This window comes from Lactuca serriola, chromosome 8, assembly GCF_051521515.1.
Source record: "Lactuca serriola cultivar US96UC23 chromosome 8, Lser_US96UC23_V15, whole genome shotgun sequence".
Taxonomy (NCBI): domain Eukaryota; kingdom Viridiplantae; phylum Streptophyta; class Magnoliopsida; order Asterales; family Asteraceae; genus Lactuca; species Lactuca serriola.
Genome location: NC_136415.1, coordinates 23,570,665 through 23,588,668, shown reverse-complemented (window position 1 = coordinate 23,588,668; position 18,004 = coordinate 23,570,665). Strand labels below are relative to the sequence as shown.

The 18,004-nt window shown below is 35.5% G+C and overlaps 3 protein-coding genes across 4 annotated transcripts; 2 read left to right on the top strand and 1 right to left on the bottom strand.

Moving 5' to 3' along the window:
- Positions 1–2,376: 2,376 nt before the first annotated feature.
- Positions 2,377–8,463, top strand: LOC145069491 (ABC transporter B family member 20-like). The gene is made up of 10 exons (XM_079016417.1): positions 2,377–3,021; positions 3,322–3,376; positions 3,450–3,625; positions 3,712–3,912; positions 4,021–4,591; positions 4,831–5,051; positions 5,130–5,470; positions 5,560–6,320; positions 6,564–6,805; positions 6,954–8,463. The coding sequence occupies exons 1-10, from the start codon at positions 2,659–2,661 to the stop codon at positions 8,181–8,183; spliced, it is 4,161 nt and encodes a 1,386-aa protein (XP_078872543.1). The 5' UTR covers positions 2,377–2,658; the 3' UTR covers positions 8,184–8,463.
- Positions 8,464–9,857: 1,394 nt separating this feature from the next.
- Positions 9,858–14,164, top strand: LOC145069494 (aquaporin TIP1-3-like). The gene is made up of 3 exons (XM_079016420.1): positions 9,858–10,362; positions 10,445–10,695; positions 11,865–14,164. Exons 1-3 carry the CDS (start codon positions 10,230–10,232, stop codon positions 12,231–12,233), a joined length of 753 nt encoding a protein of 250 aa, XP_078872546.1. The 5' UTR covers positions 9,858–10,229; the 3' UTR covers positions 12,234–14,164.
- Positions 12,376–14,344, bottom strand: LOC145069492 (F-box protein At2g39490-like). 2 transcript variants are annotated; one of them, XM_079016419.1, is made up of 5 exons: positions 14,194–14,344; positions 14,020–14,093; positions 13,136–13,931; positions 12,912–13,076; positions 12,376–12,807 (listed from the first exon to the last, which is right to left on the bottom strand). In XM_079016419.1, exons 2-5 carry the CDS (start codon positions 14,067–14,069, stop codon positions 12,466–12,468), a joined length of 1,353 nt encoding a protein of 450 aa, XP_078872545.1. In that variant the 5' UTR covers positions 14,070–14,093; positions 14,194–14,344; the 3' UTR covers positions 12,376–12,465. The 2 variants fall into 2 exon arrangements, with proteins under 2 accessions (XP_078872545.1, XP_078872544.1); XM_079016418.1 differs by lacking the exon at positions 14,194–14,344 and having other exon boundaries at positions 14,020–14,162.
- Positions 14,345–18,004: the final 3,660 nt, after the last annotated feature.

Sequence of the window (18,004 nt, the reverse complement as noted above, 5' to 3'; positions counted from 1 at the left end):
TAATTAAATAAATATAGATATTAAATGATTTCCATAATTATATGTATATTAAATGATATCCATAATTATAATTTTCTTTTTATGGAAACTAATTAAATCCGTCATTAATCTCAGCAATAACATTCTTTCAGAATGAATTCGCATCTAGGTGTTTATATATGGGTTCGTATTTTGTTTCAAGACTCACTCGCTTAAAATACAATAAAGTTGCATGGAATATGAAGAACGAGAGTGTATTCTACTATAATATACTCTCATTCTGCTGGAATACACTCTCATTCTTCTAGATATGAATTCATTCTGAAAGAATATTATTGTTGACATTAATGACGAATTTAATTAGCTTCCATAAAAATGAGTTATAAGTAAGTATGACATTTAATATACATATAATTAATACTAAATTCCTATTGGTGCATTCTAGCACACAATAGATGTGAAAAACATTTGAACCTACCTCTCTCTCTCTCTCTCTCTCTCTCTCTACATATATATATATATATATATATATATATATATATATATATATATATATATATATATATATTGTTCGATGTACGTTATGACTCTGATTCAACTGACGTTGCTCACTCGGCGTTTTCGCTGCCAGGCGGGGGTGTGACATTTTGGTATCAGAGCCTTAGCTATATCGAGCTTGTATTTCCGTTAGGAATTACGACTATAGCTTAGGACGAACACTCTTTGATTATGTTTAGTCCTCTAAACCTATAAATATTAAAGTATTGTAATTAAGTAATAATACGTATTAATAAATAAATATTGAAATTTATTGTATAAACTCAACTAATAACACGTACCTAATACCAAAATGAACTTAAAACTCAAGATTTTAGTGCAAATACTCAACTAAGTTTTATAGTACATATGTCGTATCACAACTAAACTTATCTTGCACTCCTAAGTTTATTATGGAGCGATCGCATGCACTATGTAGCTTAAGTACGTTAGTTGAAAGACTAAAATCTTGGAGATTTTGAGGACCATATTGTAACAAAAATCATAGTGTATGATAAATAAATTCTTGAGTATGTATGATGCTTATATATGTGTTTGATTTATACATAGTAAGCATTGTACCCAATGTTCTAAAAGGTGCGCCAAGGCGCGCCGTGGCGTGAGGCGTGGCTCCGCCGTTACGAAAACCCTCATAACGTTGTTGTTAGGCGTGACGCGTGGCAAGGCGTGATATGGCGCGCCATGGTGCGTGTTTTTTCGTTTGAGACATAGTTTTTTGCTATTTGTTATGTGTTTTCTAATCGGAGATACAGGTATTGTGGTTTTCGTTAAATTTTTGTTACTAGTTATTGATCTAACACTTATAAAAAGTAATTATATTTAATATAAATTTATATTTATGTGGTAATATAATTTTAAATTAATACAAAATCACCGTCTTACATCACGCCTTGAAAAACGCCATGGCTCGTTAAGCTTGAGGCTTGACCTTTCCGCCACGCCACGCCTCACGCCATTTAGAACCTTGATTGTACCGACTAAATACTTTTTTATATAGATGGCCGATTGGATGAATTTGGGGGGAAGTCCATGCTTTGGCCCCATATTATCGGGTGACCCCTATTATACGGAGCGTCAGGCCAGGTATCATCTAGCTGCATTTGAGGATGAGGCCCCAATAATGGTAGATGAAGAATAGATGGAGGAGGACCCTTCTGAGGAAGAGGGACTAGAGGTTGAGCCCGATGAAGAGCATGATTCTTCCGATGCCAAGGGATAGATCCCGATATTGCTTTCCGATGCCTATGTTAGGTGTTGAATGGCAAGGTTGTCAAATTGCTTGTGTGAGAAGGTTCTACCCTTATTGATGTATATTGAGGCCCTTATACACAGTTGAGAAAGTCTGAGTTCTCGCTTCATTGACCGAGCTATGTTTTTATCCAAAGGTTGCAATGGTAGCACCGTTCAATATAATAGTGTTGCTTTTTCCATGTTTCTCGGGATGTTGCATAATATTTGCAAAAATGATTTTTTTGTTATAAAATATTGTTTTTCCGGCTATTCAATTGGTTTGAGCTGCTGAATGGTGGTCAACCTGGTAAATTGTGGGTTTACCGTGTTGATTGTTGTCATATCATTTTTATGTATGAGTTAAACCCCATACAGCATTATAAGACATTCATATAATTTGTAATTCATCTTACTAATCTAAAACAATCTTTTTAGTCTTATTTTGTTATAACTTATGAAGATCATATCTTTTAGGATAAACTTGAGGATGTGTTTGTGCATTAAAACTAAAATTATGACCAATATTAAAAAAGCCTAAAACTTAAGGGTCGTTTTTTGCAGTATATCTCCGATGAACCGCAACCAGCACTACCCACAGTCCTCGACGATTGAAAAACGACGTCGTAAAGCCGTCTGATACGCAGACAATTCGAACAAAAACAAGATGGAATCAGAGAAACCTCAGTCTCCCAGTCAACTTTCTCGTCCTCCTTTTTTGCTTTCTTTAACACACATTACAGAGAGCAAAATCTCAACGAGCTCAACAAGAATCTATTCATACTTCCCCGGATCGATGAACTTAAGTTGTAATTTCTTTATGGTTTTAGGATTTTGAGGGTGTCAATTTCGAACTAGGGGTTTTTTGTTGTGAGGGTTTGCGAGATTGTAAATATGATGGTATCAAGAGGTTTATTTGGTTGGTCACCGCCGCGGCAACAGCCGCTAACGCCGGTGTCGGAGGTGTCGGAGTGTCCGTCTCCTTACGTAGACACAAGTAACGATGCGGTTCCTACAGAGATTGATGATGTAATGGAGGAGACGGAGGAGATCGAGCAGCCTCCGGAAACAGTGCCGTTTTCGAGGCTGTTCGCGTGTGCTGATAGGTTTGATTGGGTGCTTATGGTAGTTGGATCGGTTGCTGCGGCGGCGCATGGGACTGCGCTTGTGGTTTACTTGCATTATTTTGCTAAGATCATTCAGTTGCTGAGTCATGGCGATGAGAGTTCGGATTTGCTTTTTCATAGGTTCAAAGAGGTAATTAGAACTTTATGCTTTTCATTCTGAACCACAAGTAATCGTGAGCTGCTGTTCTTTTCTTCATAAAGAAATTTCAAATCCAAAATTGGTGATGTTTTTAATTTCAGCTCTGAAAACAATTATATTGCTATTTGTGAATCTAGTTATTAGATTTCCTCCTATCATCAATGAATTCTGATCATTTTGAATCATCAGGATTTTCTAATGAGATTCAAAATCAGTTGCTTCACGATATCAATTGTTCATAAGATCAAAATCATAAAACCATAAATTGATACACTTTCATGATTTCTGCAGCTTGCTCTGACCCTTCTTTATATTGCTGGTGGTGTTTTTGCTGCTGGTTGGATAGGTACGCATCCTTATCTACTCTCATTTATCTGTCATTTTCACAATTCCCCTTTTGTAATCACTCTTCCATTCAGAGGTTTCATGTTGGATTCTTACCGGAGAAAGGCAGACAGCTGTTATTAGGTCTAGATATGTCCAAGTACTTCTAAATCAAGACATGAGTTTCTTTGACACATATGGCAACAATGGTGACATTGTGAGTCAAGTATTAAGTGATGTATTGCTTATCCAGTCTGCACTTAGTGAAAAAGTTCGTTCCTTTCTCATCAAGTTTTGCTTATTGGAATTAACATGTAACATTTTCTTTAACATCATCCATCATTATCATTAATGCAGGTTGGTAATTATATCCATAACATGGCTACATTCTTCAGTGGGCTTGCAATTGGATTCCTCAACTGTTGGCAAATTGCTGGGCTGACTTTATTAAGTGGCCCCTTTATAGTGGCTGCAGGAGGAATATCAAATATATTTCTCCATAGACTTGCAGAGAATATTCAAGATGCTTATGCTGAAGCAGCTAGTGTTGCTGAACAGGTTAAGTATTAAAGTCATCATCAAATCTAACAAATAGATCAGGACTAACATTTATTTTGTGGTTACTTATTGAAAAAAAAAAACATGTAACATATTTTCATTTTGCAGGCGTTTTCTTACATGAGGACATTATACGCATTCACAAACGAAACACTAGCAAAATACTCATATGCAGCTTCACTGCAAGCTACATTAAGATATGGTATTCTAATAAGTCTTGTACAAGGGTTAGGACTTGGGTTCACATATGGGCTTGCAATTTGCTCTTGTGCTTTACAGCTTTATGTTGGAAGATTTTTAGTTATACACAAATATGCTCATGGGGGCGAAATTGTCACAGCTCTTTTTGCTGTTATCTTAAGTGGGCTTGGGTTGAATCAAGCAGCTACAAATTTTTATTCATTTGAGCAAGGAAGGATTGCAGCATATAGACTCTTTGAGATGATTGCTCGTTCATCATCCAGTGTTGATAATGAGGGAAACATTCTTGATTCTGTTCAAGGGAATATTGAGTTTAGAAATGTTTATTTTAGTTATTTGTCACGTCCTGAGATACCGATTTTGAGTGGCTTTTATCTCACTGTTCCTGCTAAGAAAACTGTGGCACTTGTTGGAAGAAATGGATCTGGTAAAAGTAGCATTATTCCACTTATGGAACGGTTTTATGATCCTACATTAGGTATGTAATATGTTACTTCTTTCTATCTTCACACTATTTCTTACAAAAGTATTAGTTCAGCGATCTATTGAGTCTCAACAAACAATTAGGGACTTAAAGTGCAAAATGCTCACAGTTTGTTGACAACTAATGACATTAACACTATTTCTTTTATGAGAACTGATGTAATAGTATAATACTAATACTCCCTTTATTTAATAATATATTCTTTTTTTTTTATTTATTGTTTTCTTTTTCAGGTGAAGTTCTTCTGGATGGAGAGAACATCAAGAACCTGAAATTGGAATGGCTAAGGAGTCAAATTGGTTTAGTCACTCAAGAGCCTGCATTACTAAGCTTAAGTATCAGGGACAATATCGCCTATGGGAGAGATGCCACATCACTTCAAATTGAAGATGCAGCTAAAACAGCTCATGCACATACATTCATCAGCTCACTTGAAAAAGGATACGATACACAGGTAACTAAAAACCAAACGAGTATATGAAATTATAAAATTACCTTTTTACCCTAATGAAAAAAAATGTTTTGGTTTCAGGTAGGTAGGGCTGGTTTATCTTTAACAGAAGAACAGAAGATAAGACTTTCTGTTGCTAGGGCAGTGCTTTCGAATCCTTGTATTCTTCTTCTTGATGAGGTGACAGGTGGACTTGATTTTGAAGCTGAAAGATCTGTTCAGGAGGCTTTGGATTTGTTAATGTTGGGTCGTTCAACCATTATAATTGCTAGAAGGCTTTCTTTAATTAAAAATGCTGATTTTATAGCTGTGATGGAGGAAGGTCAGTTAATGGAGATTGGGACACATGATGAATTAATAGCTTCAGATGGGTTATATGCAGAGCTTTTAAGATGTGAAGAAGCAGCTAAACTCCCAAAAAGGTACATTCAGGTGCTATTAAAGTTTACTTCTTATGAGTAATTTTAATTTATGTAAAAACAATTAGTGAGTTTATTTGATATCATTTTAGGATGCCTGCAAGAACCCCCAACGAGACCTCAACATTTCAAATCGAAAAAGATTCCACCTTACAAGAATCATCATCTCCCAAATTTACCAAATCGCCCTCACTTCAGCGAGCCTCCAACCTACACACAGCAAGATCTCCAGATTCCAATTACAACTCACACGGATCTCCAAAAAAAACAGTTGAAAATGGAACAGAAAACCAGCCACCAATAAAAAGACAAGACAGTTTTGAGAAAAGATTACCAAATTTACCAAAAATCGATGTCCATTCAATCCCACGCCAACAATCACTCAATTCTGACCCCGAATCACCAATTTCACCATTGTTGACATCTGATCCGGATAATGAAAGGTCACATTCACAAACTTTCAGTCGACTTAATTCTCGTTCTGATCACCATCCGGTCAAAGTCAAAGTCAAAGTCAAATCAGCGAAGGAGAAGAAAGAACGAAAAGATCCGCCATCAATGTGGAGGCTTGTGGAACTTAGCTTTGCTGAATGGCTTTATGCTGTTTTGGGAAGCATTGGTGCTGCGATTTTCGGTGCTTTTAACCCTCTTCTCGCGTATGTAATCGCCCTAGTTGTCACAGAATATTACAAAAATGACACCCACAGACATATGCGACATGAAGTGGATAAATGGTGCTTAATTATCGCATGCATGGGTGTTGTTACTGTGGTAGCAAATTTTTTGCAGCATTTCTATTTTGGGATAATGGGGGAGAAAATGACAGAGAGAGTTAGGAGAATGATGTTTTCTGGTTAGTAATTCTTCTTCCTCAATCACGTAAATTACATTTTTGGTCCTGAATATAGTCGATTTTTGCAATTTTGGTCCATATTTGAGGTTCTTGTAACGTTTCTGGTCCCTGTTCCAAAACATACAAAAGCCTTAAATAAGGACCAAAATTGCAAAAATCGACTATACTCAGGGACCAAAAATGTACTTTACTACTAAGGTTAATTTGATGATTGTTTTTTTTTTTTTTTTTTTCCAATTATAGCAATGCTTAGGAATGAAATTGGGTGGTTTGATGAAGAAGAGAACAGTGCTGATACATTGTCAATGCGGTTGGCAAATGATGCAACTTTTGTGAGAGCTGCTTTTAGCAACCGACTTTCTATTTTTATACAAGATGTTACGGCTGTTCTTGTGGCACTCCTGATCGGGATGCTTTTAGAATGGCGGTTGGCTTTAGTGGCTCTGGCTACAGTACCTGTTCTTACTGTTTCCGCTATTGCTCAGGTACGTACACGTTAGATTGCATGTTGTACATGTGTTTCTTGCTTTCGTTTGTTTTTTAAGGTTTTCATTAGGTATTGTTTCATTTGTTTGTCATTCCATATTTCCATTCCACGAACCAAACACTACCTTACAAATTTATACTTTTCAGAAACTATGGCTAGCCGGATTCTCAAAAGGCATCCAAGAAATGCACAGAAAAGCATCATTAGTCCTTGAGGACTCGGTTAGAAACATCTACACTGTAGTCTCGTTTTGCGCCGGAAACAAAGTAATGGAGCTCTACCGCTTCCAACTCCACAAAATCTTCACAAAAAGCTTCCTCCACGGTCTAACAATCGGCTTCGCCTTTGGATTCTCCCAATTCCTTCTCTTCGCCTGCAACGCCTTCCTCCTTTACTACACCGCACTCTCAATCAAAAACCATAACGTCAATCTCCCAACCGCTATCAAATCCTACATCGTCTTTTCATTTTCCACTTTTGCCCTTGTCGAGCCTTTCGGTCTCGCCCCTTACATTCTCAAAAGACGAAAATCCTTGACTTCCGTATTCGAAATAATCGACCGAATTCCCAAAATCGACCCCGACGACCCCACCGCGTTAAAACCACCAAACGTCTACGGCTCCATCGAGTTGAAAACCATCGACTTTTCCTACCCGACGCGCCCCGACATCCTCGTACTAAACAATTTTTCCCTTAAAATAACCGGCGGGACAACCGTCGCGGTTGTCGGCGTCTCCGGATCCGGTAAAAGCACGATCATATCATTAATCGAACGGTTCTACGATCCGGTTTCCGGAAGCATCACATTAGACGGACGCGATCTAAAACAGTTCAACCTCCGATGGTTGCGAAACCACCTCGGTGTAATCCAACAAGAACCCGCGATATTTTTAACAACGATTAAAGAGAATATAATCTACGCGCGACATAACGCGAGCGAGGCGGAGATTAAAGAAGCCGCGAGGATTGCTAACGCGCACCATTTCATAAGCAACTTGCCACACGGGTACGACACGCATGTGGGGATGCGAGGGGTGGAGTTGACCCCGGGTCAAAAGCAACGGATCGCGATAGCGAGGGTTGTTTTGAAAAACGCGCCGATTTTGTTGTTGGACGAGGCGAGTTCGGCGATTGAGAGTGAGTCGAGTCGGGTGGTTCAAGAGGCGCTTGATACGTTGGTTATGGGGAATAAAACGACGATTTTGATAGCGCATAGAGCGGCTATGATGAGACATGTTGATAATATTGTTGTGATTAATGGTGGGAGGATTGTTGAGGAAGGTGGGCATGATTCTTTGATGGAGAAGAATGGTTTGTATGTGAGGTTAATGCAACCTCATTTTGGGAAGGGTGTACGTCAACATAGGCTTCTTTAGGGTTTGTAGATTGAATGAGATTCGAGGAGAGTATTCTTTTGGAGGCGAAGGAAGCTTCGTGGTATATTGATTTTTGTTGGTTGTAGAAGAATGGTTGTGTACTTGTGTTTGTTTATTTTTGATGATTTTTTATAGATTTGTATATGCAAGTTGATACAGGCTAAAATCGAGGAAGTAATGGTAGTATTGTAATTCTTTGTGTATATAAAGAGACTTGGAATCCTTTCAACTTGCTCTTGTTTCGGTCTTTATTAATTCAATCATTTTTATATTTTTGTTATGACTTATGAGAATCTGGTTTATATGGGTGTGTTTGTAATTTAAATCTGTTGATGGAAGAGTGGAAAAAAAAACTGTCATAAAGGATGATTCATTTATATCTTTGGTTGGTTTCTATAAAAATCATGCATTATATGTTTTTCTTGTGTCCATGGATCCAAACCTCAAAATATGTTCATGATTTTACCTTTACTTGATCAATGAAGAATAGACAAAACATATGTTCATGTGGCACTTAACCTTTACATACAAAATGATGTGAAAATTGTTTATAAAGTATTGTAATGATGACTTGAATTCATATCCTGCCACTAAGTTTTCATGTGGCACTTCTTAACCTTTTAGTGTTCCCATATGTGCTACCTCTTTCGTTTTTGAACTTTGTTAGTTTCGTAGTTTTAATATTTTGTATCATATCTATATATACACACAAGAGGGAAAACACCAAGACCATTGAGACATTTAAAAAAGCAGAAAAACTTAAATAAAATTGAACATGTTTGTCGTTTATATAACCATATTATCTATTACAATTATAATATTTTGAAGGCATGGAGCATATTCTCCATGTCTTTCTATAATGCTTCTAATTGACCATCTATATTCATTAAAATTTTAAATAAGGAGCAGCTCATTCAAGACATGATCAAACCCAAGGAAAAAAATACAATTCAATAAGCAAATATGTAAAAACACATTTGAAATATAAGTATGTTGGGCACAACTGAAACACGTTGTTGTTTAATTTACTCACAGCATTCATATAAAGACCAGATAATTAACTCAACTGCAACATAAAAGGAGTCATTCTTGGATTTTGTGTAGTTATGATGGATAAAGTTCTAGACTGAAGAGATGTTCTGTTTGGGAGGATTTCTTAAGGGATTTCCTGGTTGATGTAACTGAAATCTATTTGATGGTTATGTGTGCATCTTATCTTCGCTTATTATCGAATGATCAAGCATACCTCATGTGTCCATCTTCAGTGTTGAAATTCTTCAAAATAATAAGAAAAGATTTGAAAGTACAATAATACAATAAGTACAAAAGAACAATGTTACAGAAAGGAAAAAAAAGATGAAACAGCATAGTACTTTCAAAATTTTCACAAAGAAATACACTTATACACACATAGTTACACAAACACAAATACTCACATAGAAATTCGAATAGACACACAGATACACAACCACACGTATACAAAATAATTTCAGGGAGGGGGGGTACTTTGGGTAGTTTCAACTTTCAAGGCAAAAGAAAAAAACAAATAAAAATGATATTGCCCAAAAATTTTGATTAGAAATTCAGAAAATGAAATCGATTTTGCAGAATACAAATTCTATAAAATGTAGTTAATTTTGCAGAAAAAGAAATCAGAAGCAAACCTAAAGCGGGCATCTTTTGGTCGTAGGAAGAACAGAGTCAGAAAATGCACAGTGCTGGGCGGTGTGGTGGCTGGAAGACGGAGGAGGCGGCGACGTCTGCTAAAGGACGGAGTCGGGATCAAATTTTTAGCATTCTGAACCCTAGAGTCGGGGTCAAATTTTTAGCTTCTTTTTAGCATCTTCTTGCTCCACCATACACATGTCACCACCTGACATCTTTTGAATCCTTTTTAATCGGGCTTGCTATGCAATACCGGAGTTCCTGAGCCGTTATTTCTGGTATTTATAAACACATACTCTCTCTACTTACCACCCAGATCACACTCAACATAAGTGATCGATTTTCAATTTTCCACACAAATTTGTTATTTTTCCCCAAAACATGCCTCTTTACAGAATCACCGTCGGATCTCCGGGGGAAGCCGCCCACCCCAATACACTCAAATCCGGCCTATCGGAATTCATTTCCACCTTCATTTTTGTATTTGCCGGCTCCGGCTCCGGCATGGCTTACGGTATGTTGTTAATTATGCTATTTATTTAATGAAATAATATATATATTTTTTAATTTCTTAATTAATTAACTATTGGGATCAGGTAAGCTGACGTATGATGCTCCGGCAACGCCGTCAGGCCTAGTGGCGGCTTCCCTATCCCATGCTTTTGCCTTATTTGTGGCGGTTTCGGTTGGTGCAAACATTTCCGGCGGCCATGTAAATCCGGCCGTCACATTTGGCTCCTTCATTGGCGGGAATATCTCGTTTTTAAGCGCGATTGTGTATTGGATCGGTCAATTACTCGGATCCCTTGTCGCCTGCTTGCTCCTCCAGTATGTCACCGGTGGAATGGTAAGATCAAACAGTTAAACGGAAGTCTGAACAGCTATACATTTCTTGTTTGTTTTAAACAACCCAAAAAACTTGACTAAAGTTATTAAGATGTTTACGTGTTTGTCAATAGTGATTCTTTGGGAAAATGACTTAAAAAGCATAACTGAAGTTTCCGAACCATTCAAAAAACCCCAATTATGTTTTGTTTGTTCAAAAAAATCCAACGAATTTAACATTTTGTCTAAAAAGTCCAACAAAGTTCCAAACCGTACAAAAAATCCCAATTTTGTTTTGTTTAAGTTCGTTGGGTTTTTTTTGAACAGTCAAAACATGATTGGAGTTTTTTAAACGTTTTGGAAACTTCGTTGGCCTAACAAGTCACTTTTCCGATACGGTAATAAGCCACGTCATCTGTTTCTTTTATTTGACTTTCAGGAAAGTATAACTTCGTTGGGCTTTTTAGACAAAATGTTATGTTTGTTGGGTTTTTTTGAACAGACAAAACATGATTGAGGTTTTTTAAATGGTTTGAAAACTTCATTGGACTTTTAAGTCATTTTTCTGTGATTCTTTTTTCCTCAAAATACATCTCAACTTAAAATTTTGTATATTTGGTATAGAAAAGAAATAAAGTTTATGTATACAAACACTTTAAAGGTGTTTGAGATGGCTTAGTTTATTTATTCCGGTTTTAAAGACATTTTTTTTGATGTTTTGATAAAATAAAATAAAAAATGTTTATTGATTTAAACAAAATAGTTTTTAGTAAGTTCGTTACTTCGATTTTATTTGAAAGTGTTTATAACTAATTTAAAAATGCTTATTTTAGTAGGAAACTAGTTTACTTTTTACATATGTTTCAACCTTAAAAAAAATCATATAGATGAACAATTAATTATACTTTTACCTATGTTTTTCTTACATATATAAACAAATTTGCCAAACACTACAAAAAAAAAATCCGCTTATAACAGTTAGACGCTACATAAAGTCATAAACTATCCAATTGTTTTTTTTTAAAGTTATATTTTAATACCACATAAGTTAAGTAAAAACAAACATAAGTTGTTTTAAATAAACAATCCCAAACGCCCATCTCTACAAATAAACATTATTACTTATTCACATATTAATTACATTTATATTTGAAAACATATGTTGTGAATTAAAATAAAAAGTGATTGTAGGCAACACCGGCGTTTGGGCTATCACCAGATGTTACAGTTGGAAACGCACTCGTGTTGGAGATCGTGATGACATTCGGTCTAGTCTACACGGTGTATGCCACTGCAGTGGATCCCAAGAAGGGTAATATTGGAATTATTGCACCTTTGGCAATCGCGTTCATAGTCGGTGCAAATATTTTAGTTGGCGGTGCGTATGATGGTGCATCAATGAACCCGGCGGTATGCTTTGGTCCAGCCGTGGTGAGCGGGGTGTGGAAAAATCACTGGATCTACTGGGTCGGCCCGTTTCTTGGTGCTACTATTGCAGCACTTATATATGATAATATCTTTATAGATGAGCACGAGGCGCTTCCGGTAACCGATTATTGATTATTTGGTTTTTTGGTTTAGTTTATGATTAGTAGTGAAATTGATTTTGTCATTTTTTGGAAATTAGGCTAAGTTTTTTCAATTGCTTTTAGGGGATTAAATAAGATGTGTTGTTTTGTTTTGTTATTTATATAGTATGATCTTGATTAATGGTAACTCCGTTAGAATTTCCAAATTACAATCCGTGGTTTATTTCATAAAATTGGTCAAAATGTGAGAAAAGATTGCATTTTTATGGCATGTGAGGATGCTTAGAACACAAACCTCCGTTACCTTCAACTTCTTCCACAAACTTGTAGTGAAACTTCACCCTTTTTGATTCTTTTTCTTTACCAAACGCCTGTCGCTTCGGGATTCTTATCAAACACCTGGTGTGCATCCCCTGACTCACGTCTACAACTCGAGGTTCAGCACCGAAAACTTCCAACATACGCTCCTTCAACAACATTGCGTCTTCCTCCTCCTTAAATCCTTCAAGTTTCACCATTTTCAGCTTCCGCAGTTGCCCTTTTTGGACCTTGATGGGCCTCTCATTATCACCGGCAGATGGCGTCGAGTAGCTTCGTGGGTCAATCTGCAAATTCATTGTGCCATGTTAGAACCTTCGTGGAAAAACTGATTGATCGATTAAACATCGATATCAGCGTGATTTACGACAAAAGAAAGGCGGGAACTTACAGTTATGAACAACCTCTTGAGAGAAGTGCAGAACTTCAAGAAACAAAACAACCAATTGATGTTATGATCTTCCATACAAGAATCAACCCACCACAAATCTTCAAGTTTGCTGAATCTGAAATGTTCCTCGTTTTGCTTCGAAAACAACAATGGTCCAAATACGTCCTACAAGAAACCGACGAATCAAAGACGATTCAACTACTTACAAGTCAATACAAACTTACCTTGAACATCCATCCATGGAATGTAAGCACTTTAACATCTCGAATTGCTCGCAAGAGCGGATTGTAAAGGTGATGATTCAAGTGGATAAACCCTGGACATTCGAAATCTAACATCACGTCTTCCAAGTACATTACATTCTTCAACGAAAACCAGCACAGGGGTCCGCCATATCGAAGAGTTTTGAGCTCCAAAGTCTGAATGAAAACCGACTTAAGATCAACACAATCTCGAACGATTAAGTTCGTAAGCTTAGCAAGACCTTCAACCTTCAAGGACCTCAGTCCATTACACTTGTCGATGATCAATGTCTCAACATACCGAAATTTGTTGATCAAAGACGAAACCAATTCACAGCTTAAATAGTTAACTGAAGTTAATCTGAGGGTCTTGACAGAAAATGGATATGGAGAAGGCTGTGCGAAATCCAAGGTGTTTAACACGATTTCCCACCCAAATTGCCTTGGGAATTCTTGTTTTCCTTTGGAAAAATCAAGATTCAGTTTCTTGTTCAACCCGATTGACGCTGTGACGATCGACCCTCGATCGAAATGAAATTCAAGCTTTCTGGGTTTCTTTAAAGGATTGTTTTCATCGAAATTAACAAGGAAACTACTAATGATCGATTCAAAATCTTGAAGTTTGACTGTTCTTCCTTTATGTTGGATGCAGGGTCTGTTCCATAAACCTGTAAAGATAGCTACTGCTTTTGATCCAGAATCCAAAGGGTAAATTGAGAGAATTTGAGCAAGAACTTCATATGGTAATTTGCTTATATAGTCTTCCTTAATCTTCAACCTGCAAATTATTCAATGTTTCATTGATTTCATCAAAAAACCCAAATCACCACTACTACAGTTGATGGAATAGTAAAAATTTCACTCACCTTGAGGTTTCATCAGTAGAATTGTTCTCTTGTTCTTGTTCTTCCTCCATGTCGTATTGGGTTGAACTTGATCGCTGAAATTTGAAACATTTATGAAAAATTTGTTTCAGTTAAGATTAAATTAAATGATTTTATTGTTATTGAAGGAGGAGCCTTGGCGAACAAGTGTTTGACCTGGTGAGGATGATGACAAATGTCTTCTTCGTACCTTTCCTTTTCTAAAATGCATAGTGTTTTTGCAAATTTATGCGTATATATAATCAAATTTACAACATTTTCGACGAAATTGATTCAGATATGCCTAATTCACAAGATTTTCTTGTAAATTTCACAATTTGCTGAGGTTCCGACGATTTGAAAAGAAATACTTACGAACTTCCATTGAAATTCTCAAATATTATATTTAATACATATAAATATACAGACAAAATTACATGTTTGGTTCAATGTCCTTGGTCCACATAAAATTACTACTTTACCCTTACATTATACTTTTAACTTTATTTACTACTAGCTCGTATGCTTCAATCCTGGTTTATCCATGTTTTTTTTTCTACTAATCACATTTGACTTACTACTATTTTCCTCTTTTGCATGTTATCACTTATCGGATCTAGAGGCTTTTAGTTAGTTTTATTCATGTATAATTGTATGTCTTACAAGTCACTTTGATTTGATTTCCATATGCATGCATAATGATAAAAAAAGGTCCTGTTATGATTCAAATTAATTACGGAAAATATTAAAATCCGAAAACCTGATTGTACTACATTACATATAATTAACAAATAAACGACATAGTGAAATGATCATTTACAAAGAGCGACTGATTAAATTACAAATTCTGAAAAAATAACTTGTGAAAATTAATGATATGAACGGCATCTTTATTGTGAATATATAATTGATCATATACATGTTAGTGAAATATTGTATAATCTACCCTAATATAATAGATTGAAATATATACCTTCCAACATAGAATAATCCAGTATATCGTTAGTTAGTTTTTTTTTTTCGATGAAGAAAACCTCAATTACCGACGATAAATTTCTTAATATCTAAGGTTTGAAATAATCAATATCAGTTTTGATGTAAACTAGATACAAGCACGTGCTATATTATATATGGATGTGGAAATTGTAGAAAATACTCAAATAGCGAAAACTGATGGGGCCCTTTTGAAATGTAGAGCTGTGATTATTTCTCATCAAAATATGCCACATTCGATCCATAAATAAAGGTAATTATTCTGTTTAAAAAGTTTATTCATGTAAAATCTTGAATTTTTATCATAGTCGATTTTCCGGTTAAAGAATCACCCCCATAAAATATTCAGTGTGTATATGTGGGCCAGCCAGATATCCGCAAAGACATTGATTGGGCCAATTATAATTTATATGCTTGTGAATGTGACCAAGTAAAGATCTGGTTGCGATTGAACACAATTTTAATGCGCCTCTAAAATTAATAGAATGAAACAACCCACTAACCCATCAACTTTTCATTCTTTTTTATCAGGGGTGTTTAGGATCATTTATTTAAAACATTTAATCTTACGTTTTTTTAGTAAAAGTTTATTTGTTTATTAGGTGACAAAAAGAAATTAAATAAAAGGTTTGGTTTAGCTTTATTCGATACTAGAACATAATAAACTAATAAGTTAGTTTTTAGTGTTTAAGAAATGATGCTTATATGTGTAATTAGTAAATAGCCTACAAATAACTCCTTATATAAGTAAATAAGTTTGAAAAAAAAGTAATTATCAAAAACTCATTATATTTAAGTTAATAAGTGTTATGAAATCTTCATACCCAAACATCTAAAATCCTTTATTACCTGTGTGAAACAACAATAAGTCAATAAACACTTTCAATAGACAACGAAAAATACCAATTGTGAATTTGTGATCCACCCACAAACTGAGAAAAACACATTAGATATTTCATAACTCAAAAATTAGACCAAAAACGTTTTGAAAAACACATATGGTTATTTGAAGCAAAAAGTTTATTAACTAGGCCGATTATGGTTGTATCAAATTAACTTGTGATGTCAGAATACGTTTATAGGATATTTTGTAGCTAATACTAATAAGTTAATAACTTGAACATTTAAATAAATACTAATGGAATAATTAAAATATTGTTGAAAATACTTAGTATTTTATAATATTCAATCTCATTATTTATTTCTGTTTTTGGGTAATTTCTGTTAATATTTGGATTCTTGGTTTGTATTCAAATTGTTCTAGTTCAGGCCAAAGGGTTTGTGATTGTCACTATGGAATTCTTGTGGGTTGCTGATTAAACTTGCAGGAAATATGCACATGGATCCTTTGGTTCATGGTTTATGCCCATGACCCGATTCATATCTATGACCTGGGTATATATGTTGGAAGAAGCGTACTGAGTTCAGATATTTTACACACACACATACACATTTAGTTGTCTCTCTCGTTCTCACTTTCTTTAAGTTAGGATTTCATAATAGTTTTGTATATTGGTGTAAATTGTTTCGGTTCTTGATCGTTATTGTAAACTATTGTATTTTAGGTTTAGTGTTTAATTTAGAGAGTAGATTAAGACTTTGTAGTGAGGTTTGAATTTGTAAGTTCTTGAAAACCTTTTGGTTCTTTCTCCTCTAATGATATAAGAACCATTGATGTTGTACATGTTGAGTTTCTATACCTTTTAACATGGTATCAGAGCTCTAAGGCTCCATTTTTTCGATTCCGACCACGTGACTGCGTTCTGGTGTTTGTCGAATCGAAAGGTATCTTCTAATCTCTTTTCTTTTTCAGATCTTGTTAGATCTTCACATGTTTTTGTTAGATCTGGATTTTTTCTTTCAAATCTCTATATTAGTGACATAAAGTGTGAAAATCTAGGCTTTTATGTTTCGATCTAGGGTTTCTGCATTATTATTTCTGAATAGAAACAAAAATTTGTGTTTAATTAAGATCCTGGTACTGCGAGGTCTAGTGTGATTTTTCAGGTTTGTTGCTTACGATATGTGGTGATTGTCTTGTCATTTGTTATTTCGTCTTATGTCTTTCGATCGGCCAATCCTCTCATCTGAAATAACTCTCTAAGGGTTAGATTTCATCACCGATAAACCCTAGAAGAGAACGAACAAAGGGAGTCAATCCGCCTTCGTTTATGCTTATTTGCTATGTGAGGGTTTTCTTGTTCACTTCTATCTCTATTTTTAGGTAGAGAGCTGTGGGAGATCCTGGTTGTCTTGAGTACACCAATTATTTATTCATTCTTAGGTCCTACTTTGATTTGTGTGATTGTTTTTTGACTCTGTATTGATTGTCATGGGCCCTGCCATATTGACCATCTGGACTTTAAGTCAATACAATTGTCTTATTTCGTGATTCTTATTTTTTATCTGATTCCTGCTATTTGTTTAATATGGTTAATCCTACAGACATACCTGGTGGTAGTGGTAAAGATAATACTGTTGATTTTGATGATCCTCTTTATATTCACCCGTCTGATAATGCTATAACATCTATTATAACTATAAAGTTGACTGGAAATGAAAACTAGGTTATGGCGTAGTGCTATGATAAGGGGCCTTGAGGCTCCTAATAAACTAGGGTTTGTAGATGAGACTCTTAAACTTGATAAAGTGGAAAAACTAAGGAGTCTAAGTGGGAATGTGCCAATGCTGTTGTATGTTCTTGGATTTTAGGGTCAATTTTTGAGTCTATTTACGCTGGTCATGCTTATTCTAAAAAAGCTGAAGATATTTGGAATGAGTTATTTGAAACTTATAACAAGGTAGAAGGTTCATGTAAAACCATGTTCAGGATCATTATGTGATTCAGGGTCGTGGGCCGGAAGTGGATTGTGTAAAGGCTTTGGGCCTTAAGGACGCGATGTTTAAACATTTTGGAATGAGGTAATGATGGTTATGAGATCTAAACCTTTGAATTGTGTTTTGGAGTCAAAGGTTAAAATAGGAAAAGTTATAG